Raw genomic sequence first — 16,511 nt, forward strand, 5'->3', positions numbered from 1 at the left:
TATGTACGTTTAGCAGTCTGGATGTACGGATTCCGGTATCCAAGAGATAAACATGGGGGCTTTGCCGAAGTCCGGACACACACTTGACCAATCACATGCATGGTCGCCCTCCTCTCTCTCTCTCTCTCCTCCCAACCACACATGCATCGTCCCCCTCTCCTCTCTCTCCTCCCAAGAGGAACTAAACCACAATTATCCCACCACATGCAGTGTCTTCACCTACTTTTTCTTCTCCCAACCGAATACTTTGTGATTAGCATTGGATGGCTCCCTCCCGCATCTTGTTTGCGGACCACGTATGAACAGAAAAATGAATATATACTGGAGACATTTGCGGGTCAGCTTTGGAGATGCCCTTATAGCATCTCTAGCAGATCCCGTAAAGCTCGCTGGGTCACGTTTTTCGGCGGTTTTATGGGACAGGCGAAAATGACGGCCCGAACAGTTCCGCTAAAAACGGCCTGACCCTTTAAAGTTTTATGGGAGGCCCGTAAACCGCCCCCGAATCCCAGTCATATACAGATTTGACCGCTTTTAGGGTATCAATCCGCCATTTCCCTTATCCTCTCCGCCGCAAATCCTCTCTACTTTAGCAAGAAATCCCTTTCATCCGGCAGCCGTTTGCGCTGCGCGCAGCCACTATAGCAGATCCATGATGTCGTGCGTGGGTGATGGAAGGGGTGGCCGCGGCGGCGAGCCGCCTCGCAAGCACCACAACAATGGTGAATCGGGGAGCTCCTTCCTCCGCTCGCCGGTGAAGGAGTGGCACCATGCGCAGGCGCGCAGGTGTGGCGCCGGCTCCCGCAGTGCCGACGCACGGGCATGGAGCAGCTTGAACCACCTCGATCGGATCTTTGATCTCACGATCCAGCGCCTTCGGGCGGCCGAGCACGCCTGGTTTGATGCGAAGGAGGCGGCCGCCGCTAGGGACGAAGCTGCAGCGGCTCGGGCGGGCACATTGAAGGAGGAGTACTAGTCTGAATATCAAGTAGAACTTTGGTTATGTTTGCGGGATTTGTTCTGTCTTCGCGTCCGCCTTATCGTAAATTTTGTTTATAGGATATCGTAAACAAAATTTGCTAGATGACGGTTTGCGGGGTACGTCAGAGATGCTCTTGGATTTGTAGATGCTCTAGATTAGCTGCCCCCTTAAAACCCGCGTCCTTTTGAGCCCTTGACTTGTCCACGTGCAATTAATTACAAACACACATTTTCCAGCGAGTAAACTGGCGTGGTCAAGTGGTCATGCCGCCAAGCAGACAGCACCGTGCCTTGTCTCATCCCCAAAACACAGCATCACACACCACCATTTCCTCCCCCTCGTCTCCCCCCTTTCTCTTGGCCCCCCTGCCATGGTCTCCTCCCTCCCCCGCCCCCCTTCTCTCTCCTCCAACTTTCACCAGACAGCCCGACCCTGAGCTCAGCTGGACATCACTGACGCCATAGCCTCCTTTTCCCCCTTTCGCTTTTGCTCCGTCTCTCTCCTCCTCCGTGGCCCAAGATTCACCGCCCCCCTTGCGATCCCTCCGAGTTCGCTCTCGCCTGGGGAGGCGGGAGGAGGAGCGAGACATTGCGGCGTGAGATGATCTTCTCCGGTGCCGTGGTCTTACGAGCACAAGGTTCGTGTTCCCTTTGCGCACGGCTATAGATTTTTTCTCCCCTTCCTAGATCTGCAAGCGCTCCCTGATCGATTCGGTTGATCCGTGGTCCATGTGATTTCTTGCTGCCATGTTTTTTGATGCGACAGGTGGCGTTTTTTTTTTCTCTTTATACATATATCTATATTCTTGAACTTGAGCTAGCTGTTGTTGACTAAATGAATCTATCAAAAACAATCGTCTGATGTCTATTTTTCTGGGAAAGAAAATATATTGTGGTGGAGTTCCTCCTTGCTGCATTATCCTTATTCCTTGATTAGTGTATCCATTCTTTGTAACAATAGATTGTTTTGATGCCAGAGAGTGGAAGATAACTGTGGTGAAGTTCATTATTGTCATCAGGGGGTGATGTTGGTACCTTTTCACTGAAGTGCATCTACCTTCTGTAACCGATATACTGTGGCGGTGAGGAGATCATGTCCATGGAAGCTCAGAATCTTCGGTTCGTCAGGTGCCCCAAATGCCTCCAGCTTCTCGTGGAGTACCCGTCCATTCCGGTTTACCAGTGTGGTGGCTGCGGCACCATTCTTAGAGGTATAAATCATAGGATCTATCCTTCTTGCCTGGCTAAGCAGTATCTCTATTTTTCAGACTTTTTTTATAGTCGTTGAATATTTGATGCAGCGAAAAATCGAGGTGCGCAAGTAACTCAGCCTGATTCGGTATCCGATGAACAGAACAATTTTCCACACAGCTTGGAAGGGTCCCCTCAGACCAGCAAGTCTATTTGTTCCGATGAACTGAAAGTTGTCTCTGCTGATATGCAGCCTAGTGAAAATTTGGTTGAGGGAAATATTTCCTCTGTCGGCAAGCATGCCATTTCCGGTGAGAATCTTAACACAGAAAGGACTATGTCTGTTGGAGAGAGTGCAGCATCTGGCGAGGTTGACGGTGAGGAGAATTGTTCCCTAAGTGTTGGCAATGCCCGAGACCCCGAGTTTATGATCGAAGAGGCAGATGACAAAGGTGCCACAGTTAATTCTAGTATGAAACTAATAGAAAATGTACAGAGTGTTGAAATAAGTGAAGATGCAGATGGGGAAAAGGGTTGTATTATGGATGATGCAAACGATGCTAGTGTTGCCAGCGAAGCTGAAACTGTCCATAGCATCGCAGGTGAGGAACTGGGAGATGATTCCGGTAAAAATGTGATAGGAGAAATAGAGAGCATGTCTGAGCAAAAAAATTCTGCTGGCAATAAAAATATGAACTGCCATGAGGCAGCTGAGACAAACAAATTGTATGAGAATGATGGGGCTAAATCCATTAACATGGTGGCTCGGAGAGAGGAGAGGTTGCAACCGTATGGGGGTTTATGTTTTGAATCTTATGAAGATCTGATTGAGGAATTGGAGAGGTCTTTATCATTAAGTGATGATGAGGAAGACTTTTTGGATGTAGCAGACAATAATGGGCTTAATGATGCTCTGCATAATCAAATTGGTAGCCGAAGGTTTTTGTCAGGGGGCAAAATGAATGATAGCCCTCGAAGTGATCCTCATGGTCGATTGATTGAAGAACTGGAGAGGTATTTCAGTGATCCAGAAGAACCGTTAGAACATCATATTGCGGTTGCAGACAAAGTCATTCAAGATAAAATTCATGTGAAGGAACATGATAAGGATCCTCAATTCCTGGTTAATGAAAGTGCAAATGCTTTCAGTGATGCAGATGAACTGTCAGAACATCATATTGGGGTTGCAGACACAGACACTCGAGAGAAAATTCATGTGAAGGAGCATGATAAGAATACACAATTCCTGGTTAATGAAAGTGCAAATGCATGTGAAGCTGATGGCAAATATGTACAATCTGAACAAAATTTTGAAAAGAATGAGCTAATAGCTTATGGCACTAAAGAATTGGAAGAGGGTTGGACTGGAGATGATAATAAGATCGTCTGTGTTCATGGGAATGAGCATTTCGTGCTTACAAACACAGACAGCCCAGACACAATTCATGAGAATGAGATTGATAGGGATGCGCAATACCTGGACACTGGAAGTGCAAAGCCATGTGAAGGAAGCATCTCTTCCTTTGGTGACGGACATCTCAAATCTGGACAAAGTTTCCAACAAAACGAGCTAACAACTGAAGGCCCTAAAGAGAAGGAAGATGGTTGTATTGAAGATGACAATAAGATCAACTGCTTTCATGCGAATGAGCATGCCGTGGTTGTAGATAAGGACGTTGCAGAAATAATTCATGAGAATGAGCATGATAAGGATCCACAGTACCTGGGGACTGAAACTGCATGTGAAGAGGACATCTCTTCATTCAATGACGAACATCTCAAATCTGGACAAATTTTTGATCAACATGAGGTAACTTCCAATGATGGCACTGAAGAACAGAAGCAGGGCCGTACGGAAGATGACAACACCACTCTATGTGTTCAAGCTGACAATCCAGTAGCTGATGCTGGGTTTTCAAGCTTGTCAAATGAGAGGATTCATTGCAACCCAACTAGCTTCACTAAGAAAAAAGAAGAGATATCATGCAGGTACAGAGATAGTCTACTTCGTCAAGGACTTTCTCTTGATTCTGAAGACTTCAGGTCAATCCAAAACTTTATTGAATCACAAATGGATGGGACCTCCAGTTCTCTCTCAAGTGGGTCACCTAGTCAAGGGGATTTGTCGATAAAAACATCAAGTAAGTTCAAGACTGTTGATCAACTTGAGCGCCTCAAGAAGATGGATGGTCTAAGAGATCAGCTAAATAGGCTTTCTAGCAACAAGGGCTTGGAGAAAAGGTATCAGAAGAAAGACCTGGAATACCAGCCACAACAACTGAATACCTATGATGTTGAGCAACAGTTTCGAAGTGTTGATACTGATTCCATCCCAAGTTCTTGTACTCTAGACTCCTATTATGGTCATGGAAAGCCACCAAGGTACCCCCCGCCAAATCCTTTCTCACCACCCCATTCATGTGCACACTGCCATTTTGGACATGTGCAAGCGCACATCCCGCACAACTTTGATGCTTGGGAGTTGAATTCATATTACCAATCCTCACAAGCTGGTAGCTCAATCCCTGACCACGATTCGCTCAAGTCAAGCTTCAAGGAACAGAAGCGTGTGGTGAGAAAGCATATTTTGCGGCCTTTGTCAGGTGCTTCACCATATACCGTCTGCAACAGCTGTTTCTTTTTGGTTCAAATGCCATCAGATATCTACATGTCAAAAAGAAAGATTGGGAAAATGCAGTGTGGTAAGTGCTCCAAGGTTATTGTATTGTCTGTTCCTGCTGTAAATCAAGCCAATGCAAATGCCAGTAAGGAACTAACCCAAAAATTAAGCAAGGCTGACAACAGAAAAGTTGCTAGAACTGAGAGTGCTTCTTATCCCGTCAGTGTAAGTGAAGAATGTGGAGCATCTTTCACAAGAAGCTTGTCTACTCGAGCTGGACCATCCCTTGCTGCCACACAAAGTAGCAAGAAGGTTTCAGACTCGGCACTTCATCTACTCATGGGGTATGATTCAGCAAGCCAGTTGTTACGTCACAGCAGGGCGTTTGAGCGTCGCAGCAGGGTGTTCGATGATGGGTATGAAAGCTTTGAGTCAATGGTGCCGGTGTCCAACCGAGTGGCCAGAAGAAAGAACATGTGATGTTTTGCACTGGTATGTCAAGCCTCTGGCTACTTACAGGTCACAGTTTTGAAGATAAACGGGCAGCTTTCCTGCAAATAGTTTTGATGGATTTTTCCTAGGCAGCTCTAGCCTATATGAAATCATTTGGTTTGTCGAAATTCTTTTTTATGGTATATATATTGTTTACTCTTGGTGTAAGTTGTTTATTCTTGGTGTAAAGTTGTCCATATTTGGGGGTATAATAAGAGTTTTTAATGTTACACTCGTCCACACTAGTATTTCAGTTCAGGAGATTATCATTTATTGCTCAAGTAGAAAGGTATGATAACTCTTGCGTCTTGAAACAGGATTATGAATTCCTGACATGACAAGTGCTGCAAGGTTGACATTTGTCAAATTATTCCTATTGATGCTCACCTCTTTTCATATTGCAATTATTCTTTTCTTTTACCCGCAATTTCTTTTTCTTTTTCTGCAATTGCATATTTCCCAGTAACCATGTGTTACATAAAAAAAAAACATGTGTTTAAGTGACGGGTTTATCATCTTTTGTTGCCCATGCATGTTATGATGTGCGTGATGGGTTCCAGGCAGGCCATGTGGCTCTGTCTTTGCATGATGCATCCTGTCTCTTGATGATTGCAAATGGACAAACCTGTTACAAGTTGCTATTGGCACCTGATCATAATGTTGGGTGTTGGAGGTGTCTCTGAGCAGGCTAATGTAGCCATTCCTGATGGAACTATTTATTTTAACCTGAATCTGACCATCAACACATGGATTGGACAGACATACTGCCAAATCTGGAGTGTACTTCTACTGTTTAACTAACTAATCATAGGCTAGAGGCACTGATCTGCGTTAATAACCATATCATAAAATTGCAGTTTGTGCTCAAGAATATTTTCTCTTCGCAGTTTACAGTAGCACAAGGCATGTTGCATTCTGGATGGCTGTCTGACAAGACCATGGCCAGGTTCAGCCAGTGTGTTGTTTTGTCAAGTTATTACCACTTGCGTTGCTATTCCCATTTCCATATTTGGCATTGACATGTTCTTCCCTGAAGCCAGATTCAGCTGTCATTTGATTAACGGGCGCTCTTGCAGGCATGATCGTTCACATTTTTATTTCTTTCTTGGACTTGGAAGATCTTTCTGTACTTGTCTTTTTTCCGGTCAGAAGGGGCTTAAACCCCCTGCTCCATTTCATAAAGAGACAAAACCAGCACCAACAAATCCTCTAACCAAACTGCAGTTCCAGGAACTAGAAAACTAAAACTAAAGAGAACTAAAACCAGCACTCATCCTCAGTTCACATCCAGAAACTCACACCTGCCATTACAACTCAAGGTCACAAGGACAAACATGAAGCAAGATAGCACCACTTCTTTTTTCTTGTTCAGAGCTTGACAACATGAATTTCATCATCCATCATGGGATTCTTCAGCAGGAACTCCAGTGATGCGATCCCTCCATGTTCACCAGTCAGCACAAGAGCTTGAAGGCCAGAATTTTTTGCACCTGGGAATCTGAACAGATCTCCAACTCCATTGGTGCCCTCTTCTTCTTCATGGTGAAATGAAAACCCATGACCTGACCTTCGTTGGCTGGATCCGGCGGCGACGATGGCGTTTGATCGCCGTTTCCATCATGAAGGTGTGGCTGTTGAATAATCCTTCTCATTGTACTGGTGATGTTAAGAAATAGTTAGTACGGATATGGTTGCCGTTGTATATTTTATATCGCATCGGAGTTTTTCTTTCCTTTTACTCCATCAAGACACGGAAATCCCTTTTGGCGACCTAGCTCCAATAAGGCCTCCGAATTCAAAATTCAAATTTCATCAAAATTCATATTTTTATGTTTCAAAAAATTCTGAAAAAAACATAGATATACATGAAGGCGTAACACATGTGTGTGTAAATTTTCAAGGCAAATACGCTGAAATGAGGGTTGTGCAAAAAAAAAATCTAGGGCTGTTTAAGACATGATACTATTCGTCCTTTCAGGCTATGAATTTGTCTTTTTTGTACAGGCCGCAGCTCAAAGTATTTCATTATGAATTTTTACACACATGTGAGTTACATCCTTACATACACGCATATTTTCAGATTTTTTTGAAACATAAAAGTTTGAATTTGATTTTTTTAAAAAATAAAGGGCTCCATGGAGCTCGGTCTCCAAAATGTCATTCTCATCAAGACATAGCTTCTGTCTTGTTTGACTTTGCTAGATGTCAGTGTGATTTCTGTGTGTGCGTGTTCGGGTTAATTGTGTGCATCCTAACTATACGGAGGCCGGACATTGTGTTTGTATCACATTGATTGCCCCATTCTAAGGGCATCTCCAACCGTGTAACCCAAATTGGACACAACCATCTAACTTTGTGCACCAAATGAAAGCGGACACACCATTTTTCATTAATATTTTGTAAATTTACATAGAAAAAGTAACCGACCCTAGTCTACTCCTCGCGGGCCGTGGGCACGTCCTATTCTTCCTCACCAAAGTCCACCACTTGGCCATCAACGTTGCCGGTGGAGATTACGTCCATCGCCTCTGTCTGCCTCTGCCGCGATGTCCTCGAACAGGCAGTAACGCGCTGCCTCGTTGACGGTGTCCTGGATAAGGTGGTACTTATGGCACTGCCACTTAGGTCATATTGGTATAAAGCGCATGAAGAAACTCCATGCTGATGGACTTTTGAAATCACTTGATTATGAATCATTTGATACATGTGAACCCAGTGGCGGAGGCAGGGGATGCTGGCAGGGGCCAAGGCCCCTCCTATGCTCTCACAAATACACCTATATGTACTCGTAGTCTTTCATTTGTCAGACAAAATTAGATAGGTTTAGATGATTTGCCCCCCTATAACATTATATGACATGTTTTGGCCTCCTCTATATTTGAGTTACGAGTTTGGTATGCATTTAAGACAATGTGGAATTGTTTCACACCTCACGCCACCTGGAACACCCGAGTGTAATGGTGTGTCCGAACGTCATAATCATACTCTATTGGATATGGTGCATTCTATGATGTCTCTTACGGATTTGCCACTTTCATTTTTGGGGTTATGCATTAGAGACAGCCGCATTCACTTTAAATAGGGCATCGTCTAAATCCGTTGAGACGACATGGTATGAGTTGTGGTTTGGCAAGAAACCTAATCTGTCGTTTCTCAAAGTTCGTGGATGCGACACTTATGTCAAGAGGCTTCAGCCTGATAAGCTCAAACCCAAAGGGGAGAAGTGCGTCTTCATAGGATACCCTAAAGAGACCATTGGGTATACCTTCTACCACAGATCCAAGGGCAAGATCTTTGTTGCCAAGAACGGATCTTTTCTAGAGAAGGAGTTTCTCCCGAAAGAAGCGATTGGGAGGAAAGTAGAACTTGATGAGGTAATCGTATCTTCTCTCGAATTGGAAAGTAGCACATCACATAAAGCAGTTCCCGTGATGCCTACACCAACTGAAGAGGAAGCTAATGACAATGATGATCATGAAACTTTGGATCAAGTTACTACTGAACTTCGTAGGTCGAACAGGGTACGTTCCACACCAGAGTGGTACGGTAATCCAGTCCTAGAAGTCATGTTGTTAGACAATGGCGAACCTACGACTATGAAGAAGCTATGATGAGCCAGGATTCCAAAAAATGGCTTGATGCCATGAAATCCGAGATAGGATCCATGTATGAGAATAAAGTATGGACTTTGGTGGACTTGCCCGATGATCAGCAAGCCATTGTGAATAAATGGATCCATAAGAAGAAGATAAACACTGATGGTAATGTTACCGTCTATAAAGCTTGACTTGTCGCAAAAGGTTTCCGACAAGTTCAAGGGGTTGACTATGATGAGACTTTCTCACTCGTAGTGATGCTTAAGTCTGTTAGAATTATGTTAGCAATTGCTGCATTTTTCAATTATGAAATCTGGCAGATGGATGTGAAAACCGCTTTCCTTAAGAGTTGTATATGATGCAACCTAAAGGTTTTGTGGATCCTAAGGATGCTAAAAAGGTATGCAAGCTCCAGCGATCCATCTATGGACCGGTGTAAACATCTCGGAGTTGGAATATACGCTTTGATGAGGTGATCAAAGCTTTTGGGTTTATACGAAGTTTATGAAGACACTTGTACTTACAAGAAAGTGAGTGGGAGCTCTATAGCATTTTTGATAGTATATATGTGGATGACATATTGTTTATTATATATGATGTAGAATTTTTGGAAACCATAAAGGATTATTTGAAAGGAGTTATTCAAAGGAATACCTGGGTGAAGCTGCTTACATATTGGGCATCAAGATCTATAAAGATAGATCAAGACGCCTGATAAGACTTTCACAGAGCACATACCTTGATAAGGTTTTGAAGGAGTTCAAAATGGATTAGTCAAAGAAGAAGTTCTTTCCTGTATTATAAGGTGTGAAGTTGAGTAGGACTCAAAGCTCGACCACGACAGAAGAAAGAGAAGGATGAAGGTCATCCCTTATGCCTCAGCCATAGGCTCTATAATGTATGCCATGTTGTGTACCATACCTGATGTGTGCCTTGCCATGAGTCTGGCAAGGGGGTACAAGAGTGATCCAGGAGTGGATCACTGCACATCTGTCAAAATTATCCTTAGGTGCCTAAAGAGGACTAAGGAAATGTTTATCGGTTATGGAGGCGATAAAGATTTTGTCGTAAAGGGTTACGTTGATGCAAGCCTTGACACCGATCTGGATGACTCCGAGTCTCAAACCGGATACGTATAGTGGAGCAGTCATTTGGAATAGCTCCAAGTGGAGCATGGTAGCAGCATGTAAAGTATGACATTGACATTTGCAAAGTACACACGAATCTGTATGTTGCAGACTCATAGACTAAAACCTCTCTCACAAGCAAAACATGATCAACCCCAGAACTCATTGGGTGTTAATCACATGGCGATGTGAACTAGATTATTGACTCTAGTGCAAGTGGGAGGCTATTGGAAATATGCCCTAGATGCAATAATAAATTGGTTAGTATCATATTCCCCGTTCATGATAAATGTTTATTATTCATGCTAGAATTGTATTGACCGGAAACTTAAATACATGTGTGAATACATTAACTACACCGTGTCCCTAGTAAGCCTCTACCAGACTAGCTTGTTGACAAAGATGGTTATGGTTTCCTAACCATGGACATGAGTTGTCATTTGGTAACAGGATCACATCATTAGGAGAATGATGTGATGGACAGACCCAACTATTAGTTCCTTATACCATGAGAACATGCCACTCCCGAATATCGGGGGAATGCCTTGTGTGCTATCAAATGTCACTTCATAACTGGGTGATCATAAAGGTGCTCTACAGATATCTCCGAAGGTGTCTGTTGGGTTGCATGGATCCAGACTGGGATTTATCGATCCGTATGACGGAGAGATATCTCTGGGCCCTCTCAGTAATACAACAAATTAAAGAGCTTGCAAGCAATGTGACTAATGAGTTAGTCACGGGATATTGTATTATGGAATGAGTAAAGAGACTTGCCAGTAACAAGATTGAACTAGGTATGGAGATACCAATGACCGAATCTCGGGCGAGTAACATATCGCCGGACAAAGGGAATTGTATATGGGATTAACTGAATCCTTGACATCATGGTTCAACCGATAAAGATCTTCGTGGAATATGTGGGAACCAATATGGTCATCCAAGTAACGCTATTGGTTATTGGCCGGAGAGGAGTCTCGGACATGTCTACATGATTCTCGAACCCGCAGGGTCGCACGCTTAACGTTCGGTAGCGCTAGGGTAGTATTGAGATATTAATAGTGTAAAATCCAAAGGTTGTTTGGAGTCCCGGATGGGATGACGTCACGAGGAGCTCCGGAATGGTCCGGAGGTAAAGATTTACATATGGAAAGTTGTTGTCGGGGTTCCGGGAAAAAGTCTGATTTTTTCGGTATTGTACCGGGAAGTCATCGGAAGGTTCCAGAAGGTTCCGAAGGAGTCCGGAAGTCCTCAGAGGGTTCCACCAAGTCCCATGCAATAGCATGGGCTGTAGGGTGGCGTCCTAGCCTTAATGGGATAAGGGAACCAGCCCCTACAAGGCCCATGTGCCTAGGAAGGAGAAACCCTAAGTGGGAGGGAGTCCACTTGCCTTGGGAGGCAAGTTTCCTCCCTTGGATGGAAAACAAAAAAATTTCTACACACACGCAATGATCTATCCATTGAGATGCATAGCAACGAGGGGGAGAGTGTGTCTACGAACCCTCGTAGACCGTAAGCGGAAGCGTTTCACAACGCGGTTGATGTAGTCGAACTTCTTCTCACGTCAACCGATCAAGTACCGAACGGACGACACCTCCGTGTTCTGCACACGTTCAGCTTGGTGATGTCCCTCGCCTTCTTGATCTAGCAAGTCGTCGAGGTAGTAGATGAGTTCCGTCAGCATGATGGTGTGGTGATGGTGAAGTGATCCTCGCAGGGCTTCGCCTAAGCACTATGAAGATATGACCGGGGGTGTAAACGGTGGAGGGGGGCGCCGCACACGGCTAAAACTATTCTCTGGTCTGTGCTAGGGTGCCCCCCACATATATATAGGTGGGAGGGGGGAGGGAGCAACCAGGAGGACACCCCAAGTAGGCCGAATCCTACTTGGGGTCCTCCCCAAGTGGTGTCCCCCCTTTCCTTAATTGCCGGAGAAGAAAGGAAAGGGGGGAAGATGGAAGGAAGGGGAGGCCGAATCCTCCTCCCTTTACTTCCCCACTTGGCCGGCTGCCATGGGGGGTGTGCCAGCCCCTTGTGGGTTGTGCTCCCCTCTTGTGGCCCAATAGGCCCAATATTCTCCCGGGGGTGACTGGTACCCTCTCCGGTACTCCGATGACTATCCAGTTTTCTCCGAAACATTTCCGGTGTCCGAATACCATAGTCCTATATATCAATCTTTACCTCTCTACCATTTCGATACTCCTCGTCATGTCCATGATCTCATCCGGGACTCTAAACAACATTCAATCACCAAATCACATAACTCATATAGTACTATATCGTCATCAAACGTTAAGCATGCGGACCCTACGGGTTCGAGAACTATGTAGACATGACTGAGACACCTCTCCGGTCAATAACCAATAGCGGAACCTAGATGCCCATATTGGCTCCTACATATTCTACGAAGATCTTTATAGGTCGAACCGTTATGACAACATACCTAATTCCCTTTGTCTATCGGTATGTTACTTGCCTGAGATTCGATCATCGGCATCTTCATACCTAGTTCAATCTCGTTACTGGCAAGTTTCTTTACTCGTTTCGTAATACATCTCCTCGTGACTAACTCCTTAGTCATTTGCTTGCAAGCTTATGATGTGTATTACCGAGAGGGCCCAGAGATACCTCTCCGATACTCGGAGTGACAAATCCTAATCTCGATCTATGCCAACTCAACAAACACCTTCGGAGATACCTGTAGAGCATATTTGTAATCACCCAGTTACTTTGTGACGTTTGATAGCACACAAGGCTTCCTCCGGTATCCGGGAGTTACATAATCTCATAGTCGAAGGAATATGTATTTGACATGAAGAAAGCAATAGCAATAAAAATGAATGATCATAATGCTAAGCTAACGGATGGGTCTTTTCCATCACATCATTCTATTAATGATGTGATCCCGTTATCAAATGACAACTTATGCCCATAGTTAGGAAAATTTAACCATCTTTGATCAACGAGCTAATCAAGTAGAGGCTCACTAGGGACACGATGTTTGTTTATGTATTCACACATGTATTTAGGTTTCTGATCAATACAATTCTAGCATGAATAATAAACCTTTATCATGAATAAGGAAATATAAAATAACAACTTTATTATTGCCTCTAGGGCATATTTCCTTCAGTCTCCCACTAGCACTAGAGTCAATAATCTAGATTACATTGTAATGAATCTAACACCCATGGAGTCTTGGTGCTGATCATGTTTTGTTCGTGGAAGAGGCTTAGTCAACGGGTCTGCTACATTCAGATCCGTATGTATTTTGCAAATCTCTATGTCTCCCTCCTTGACTTGTTCACAGATGGTGTTGAAGTGTCTCTTGATGTGTTTTGTTCTTTTGTGAAATCTGGATTCCTTCACCAAGGCAATTGCTGCAGTATTGTCACAAAAGATTTTCATTGGATGCGATGCACTAGGTATTACACCTAAATCGGATATGAACTCCTTCATTTGCTGCTTGTGAAGCAGCTATGTACTCCGCTTCACACGTATATCCCGCCACGACGCTCTGCTTGGAACTTCACCAACTAACAGCTCCATCATTCAATATAAATATGTATCCGGTTTGTGACTTAGAGTCATCCAGATCAGTGTCAAAGCTAGCATCAACGTAACCATTTACGACAAGCTCTTTGTCACCTCCATAAACGAGAAACATATCCTTGGTCCTTTTCAGGCACTTCAGGATATTCTTGTCCAATGTACAGTGATCCACTCCTAGATTACTTTGGTATCTCCCTGCCTAACTTATGGCAAGGCACACATCAGGTCTAGTACACAACATAGCATACATGATAGAACCTATGGCTGAGGCATAGGGAATGACTTTTATTTTCTCTCTATATTCTGTAGTGGTCGGGCTTTGAGTCTGACTCAACTTCACACCTTGCAACACAGGCAAGAACCCTTTCTTTGACTGATCCATTTTGAACTTCTTCAAAACTTTGTCAAGGTACGTGCTTTGTGAAAGTCCTATTAAGCGTCTAGATCTATCTCTATAGATCTTGATGCCCAATATATAAGCAGCTTCACCGAGGTCTTTCATTGAAAAACTCTTATTCAAGTATCCTTTTATGCTATCCAGAAATTATATATCATTTCCAATCAACAATATGTCATCCACATATTATATCAGAAATGCTACAGAGCTCCCACTCACTTTCTTGTAAATACAGGCTTCACCGAAAGTCTGTATAAAACCATATGCTTTGATCACATCATCAAAGCGTATATTCCAACTCCGAGATGCTTGCACCAGTCCATAGATGGATCACTGGAGCTTGCACACTTTGTTAGCACCTTTAGGATCGACAAAACCTTCTGGTTGCATCATATACAACTCTTCTTTAAGAAATCCATTAAGGAATGCAGTTTTGACATACATTTGCCAAATTTCATAATCATAAAATGCGGCAATTGCTAACATGATTCAGACTGACTTAAGCATCGCTACGGGTGAGAAGGTCTCATCGCAGTCAAGCCCTTGAACTTGTCGAAAATCTTTTGCGACAAGTCGAGCTTTGTAGATAGTAACATTACCATCAGCGTCAGTCTTCTTCTTGAAGATCCATTTCTTTTCTATGGCTTGCCGATCATCGGGCAAGTCCACCAAAGTCCATACTTTGTTCTCATACATGGATCCAATCTTATATTTCATGGCCTCAAGCCATTTGTCGGAATCTAGGCTCATCATTGCTTCTTCATAGTTCGTAGGTTCGTCATGGTCTAGTAACATGACTTGCAGGACATGATTACCGTACCACTCTGGTGCGGAACGTGCTATGTTCGACCTACGAGGTCCAGTAGTAATTTGATCCGAAGTTTCATGATCATCATCGTTATCTTCCTCTCTAGTTGGTGTAGGCATCACGGGAATGAATTATCTGATGTGCTACTTTCCAAATTGAGAGAAGGTACAATTACCTCATCAAGTTCTACTTTTCTCCCACTCACTTCTTTCGAGAGAAACTCCTTCTCTAGAAATGTTCCATTCTTGGCAACTAATATCTTGCCTTTGGATCTGTGGTAGAAGGTGTACCCAATTGTTTCCTTAGGGTATCCTATGAAGACACACTTCTCCGATTTGGGTTCGAGCTTATCAGGCTGAAGCCTTTTGACATAAGTGTCACAACCCCAAACTTTAAGAAATGACAACTTAGATTTCTTGCCAAACCACAGTTCATACGGTGTCGTCTCAACGGATTTAGATGGTGCCCTATTTAACGTGAATGAAGCTGTCTCTAATGCATAACCCGAAAACGATAGTGGTAAATCGGTAAGAGACATCATAGATCGCACCATATCTAATAAAGTACGATTACGATGTTCAGACACAACATTACGCTGTGGTGTTCTAGGTGGCGTGAGTTGTGAAACTATTCCACATTGTTTTAAATGAAGGCCAAACTCGTAACTCAAATATTCACCTCCACAATCAGATTGTAGAAACTTTTTTTTTCTTATTACGATGATTCTCCACTTCACTCTGAAATTCTTTGAACTTTTCAAATGTTTTAGACTTGTGTTTCATTAAGTAGATATACCCATATCTACTCAAATCATCCGTGAAGGTCAGAAAATAACGATACCCGCCGCGTGCCTCAACACTCATTGGACCGCATACATTGGTATGTATTATTTCCAATAAGTCATTGGCTAGCTTCATTATTCCGGAGAACATAGTTTTAGTCATCTTGTCCACGAGGCATGGTTCGCAAGTATCAAATGATTCATAATCAAGTGATTCCAGAAGCCCATCTGCATGGAGTTTCTTCATGCGCTTTACACCAATATGACCTAAACGGCAATGCCACAAATATGTTGCACTATCATTGTCAATTTTGCATCTTTTGGCATCAATATTATGAATATGTGTATCACTACAATCGAGATTCAACAAAAATAGACCACTCTTCAAGGGTGCATTACCATAAAAGATATTACTCATATAAATAGAACAAGATCCAGATATAATGTTCATGCTCAACGCTGGCACCAAATAACAATTATTTCAGTCTAAAACTAATCCCGAAGGTAGATGTAGAGGTAGCATGCCGACAGCGATCACATCGACCTTGGAACCATTCCCGACGCGCATCGTCACCTCGTCCTTAGCCAATCTTCGTTTAATCTGTAGCTCCCGTTTTGAGTTACAAATATGAGCAACCGAACCAGTATCAAATACCCATGCGCTACTGCGAGCATTAGTAAGGTATACATCAATAACATGTATATCAAATATACCTTTGTTCACTTTGCCATCCTTCTTATTCGCCAAATACTTGGGGCAGTTTTGCTTCCGGTGACCAGTTCCTTTGAAGTAGAAGCAGTCAGTTTCAGGCTTGGGTCCAACTTTGGGCTTCTTCCCGAGAGTGGCAACTTGCTTGCCATTCTTCTTGAAGTTCCCTTTCTTTCCCATGCCATTTTTCTTGAAACTAGTGGTCTTGTTAATCATCAACGCTTGATGCTCCTTCTTGATTACTACCTCCGCATCTT

General features: G+C 43.4%; 1 protein-coding gene across 2 annotated transcripts; it reads left to right on the forward strand.

Moving 5' to 3' along the window:
* The first annotated feature begins 1,311 nt into the window (after nt 1-1,311).
* On the forward strand, nt 1,312-5,514 carry LOC125551104. Of its 2 annotated transcripts, none has more exons than XM_048714261.1 (3): nt 1,312-1,619; nt 1,959-2,192; nt 2,283-5,514. In XM_048714261.1, the coding sequence occupies exons 2-3, from the start codon at nt 2,075-2,077 to the stop codon at nt 5,270-5,272; spliced, it is 3,108 nt and encodes a 1,035-aa protein (XP_048570218.1). In that variant the 5' UTR covers nt 1,312-1,619; nt 1,959-2,074; the 3' UTR covers nt 5,273-5,514. The 2 variants fall into 2 exon arrangements, with proteins under 2 accessions (XP_048570218.1, XP_048570219.1); XM_048714262.1 differs by having other exon boundaries at nt 2,001-2,192.
* Nucleotides 5,515-16,511: the final 10,997 nt, after the last annotated feature.

This window comes from Triticum urartu, chromosome 4 (assembly GCF_003073215.2).
Source record: "Triticum urartu cultivar G1812 chromosome 4, Tu2.1, whole genome shotgun sequence".
Lineage (NCBI taxonomy): Eukaryota > Viridiplantae > Streptophyta > Magnoliopsida > Poales > Poaceae > Triticum > Triticum urartu.

Coding starts and splice junctions, on each gene's coding strand:
- LOC125551104 (XM_048714261.1), top strand. CDS start 2,075: ATGTCCATGGAAGCTCAGAATCTTCGGTTCGTCAGGTGCCCCAAATGC. Junction 2,193..2,282: donor CTGCGGCACCATTCTTAGAG/GTATAAATCATA, acceptor TATTTGATGCAG/CGAAAAATCGAGGTGCGCAA.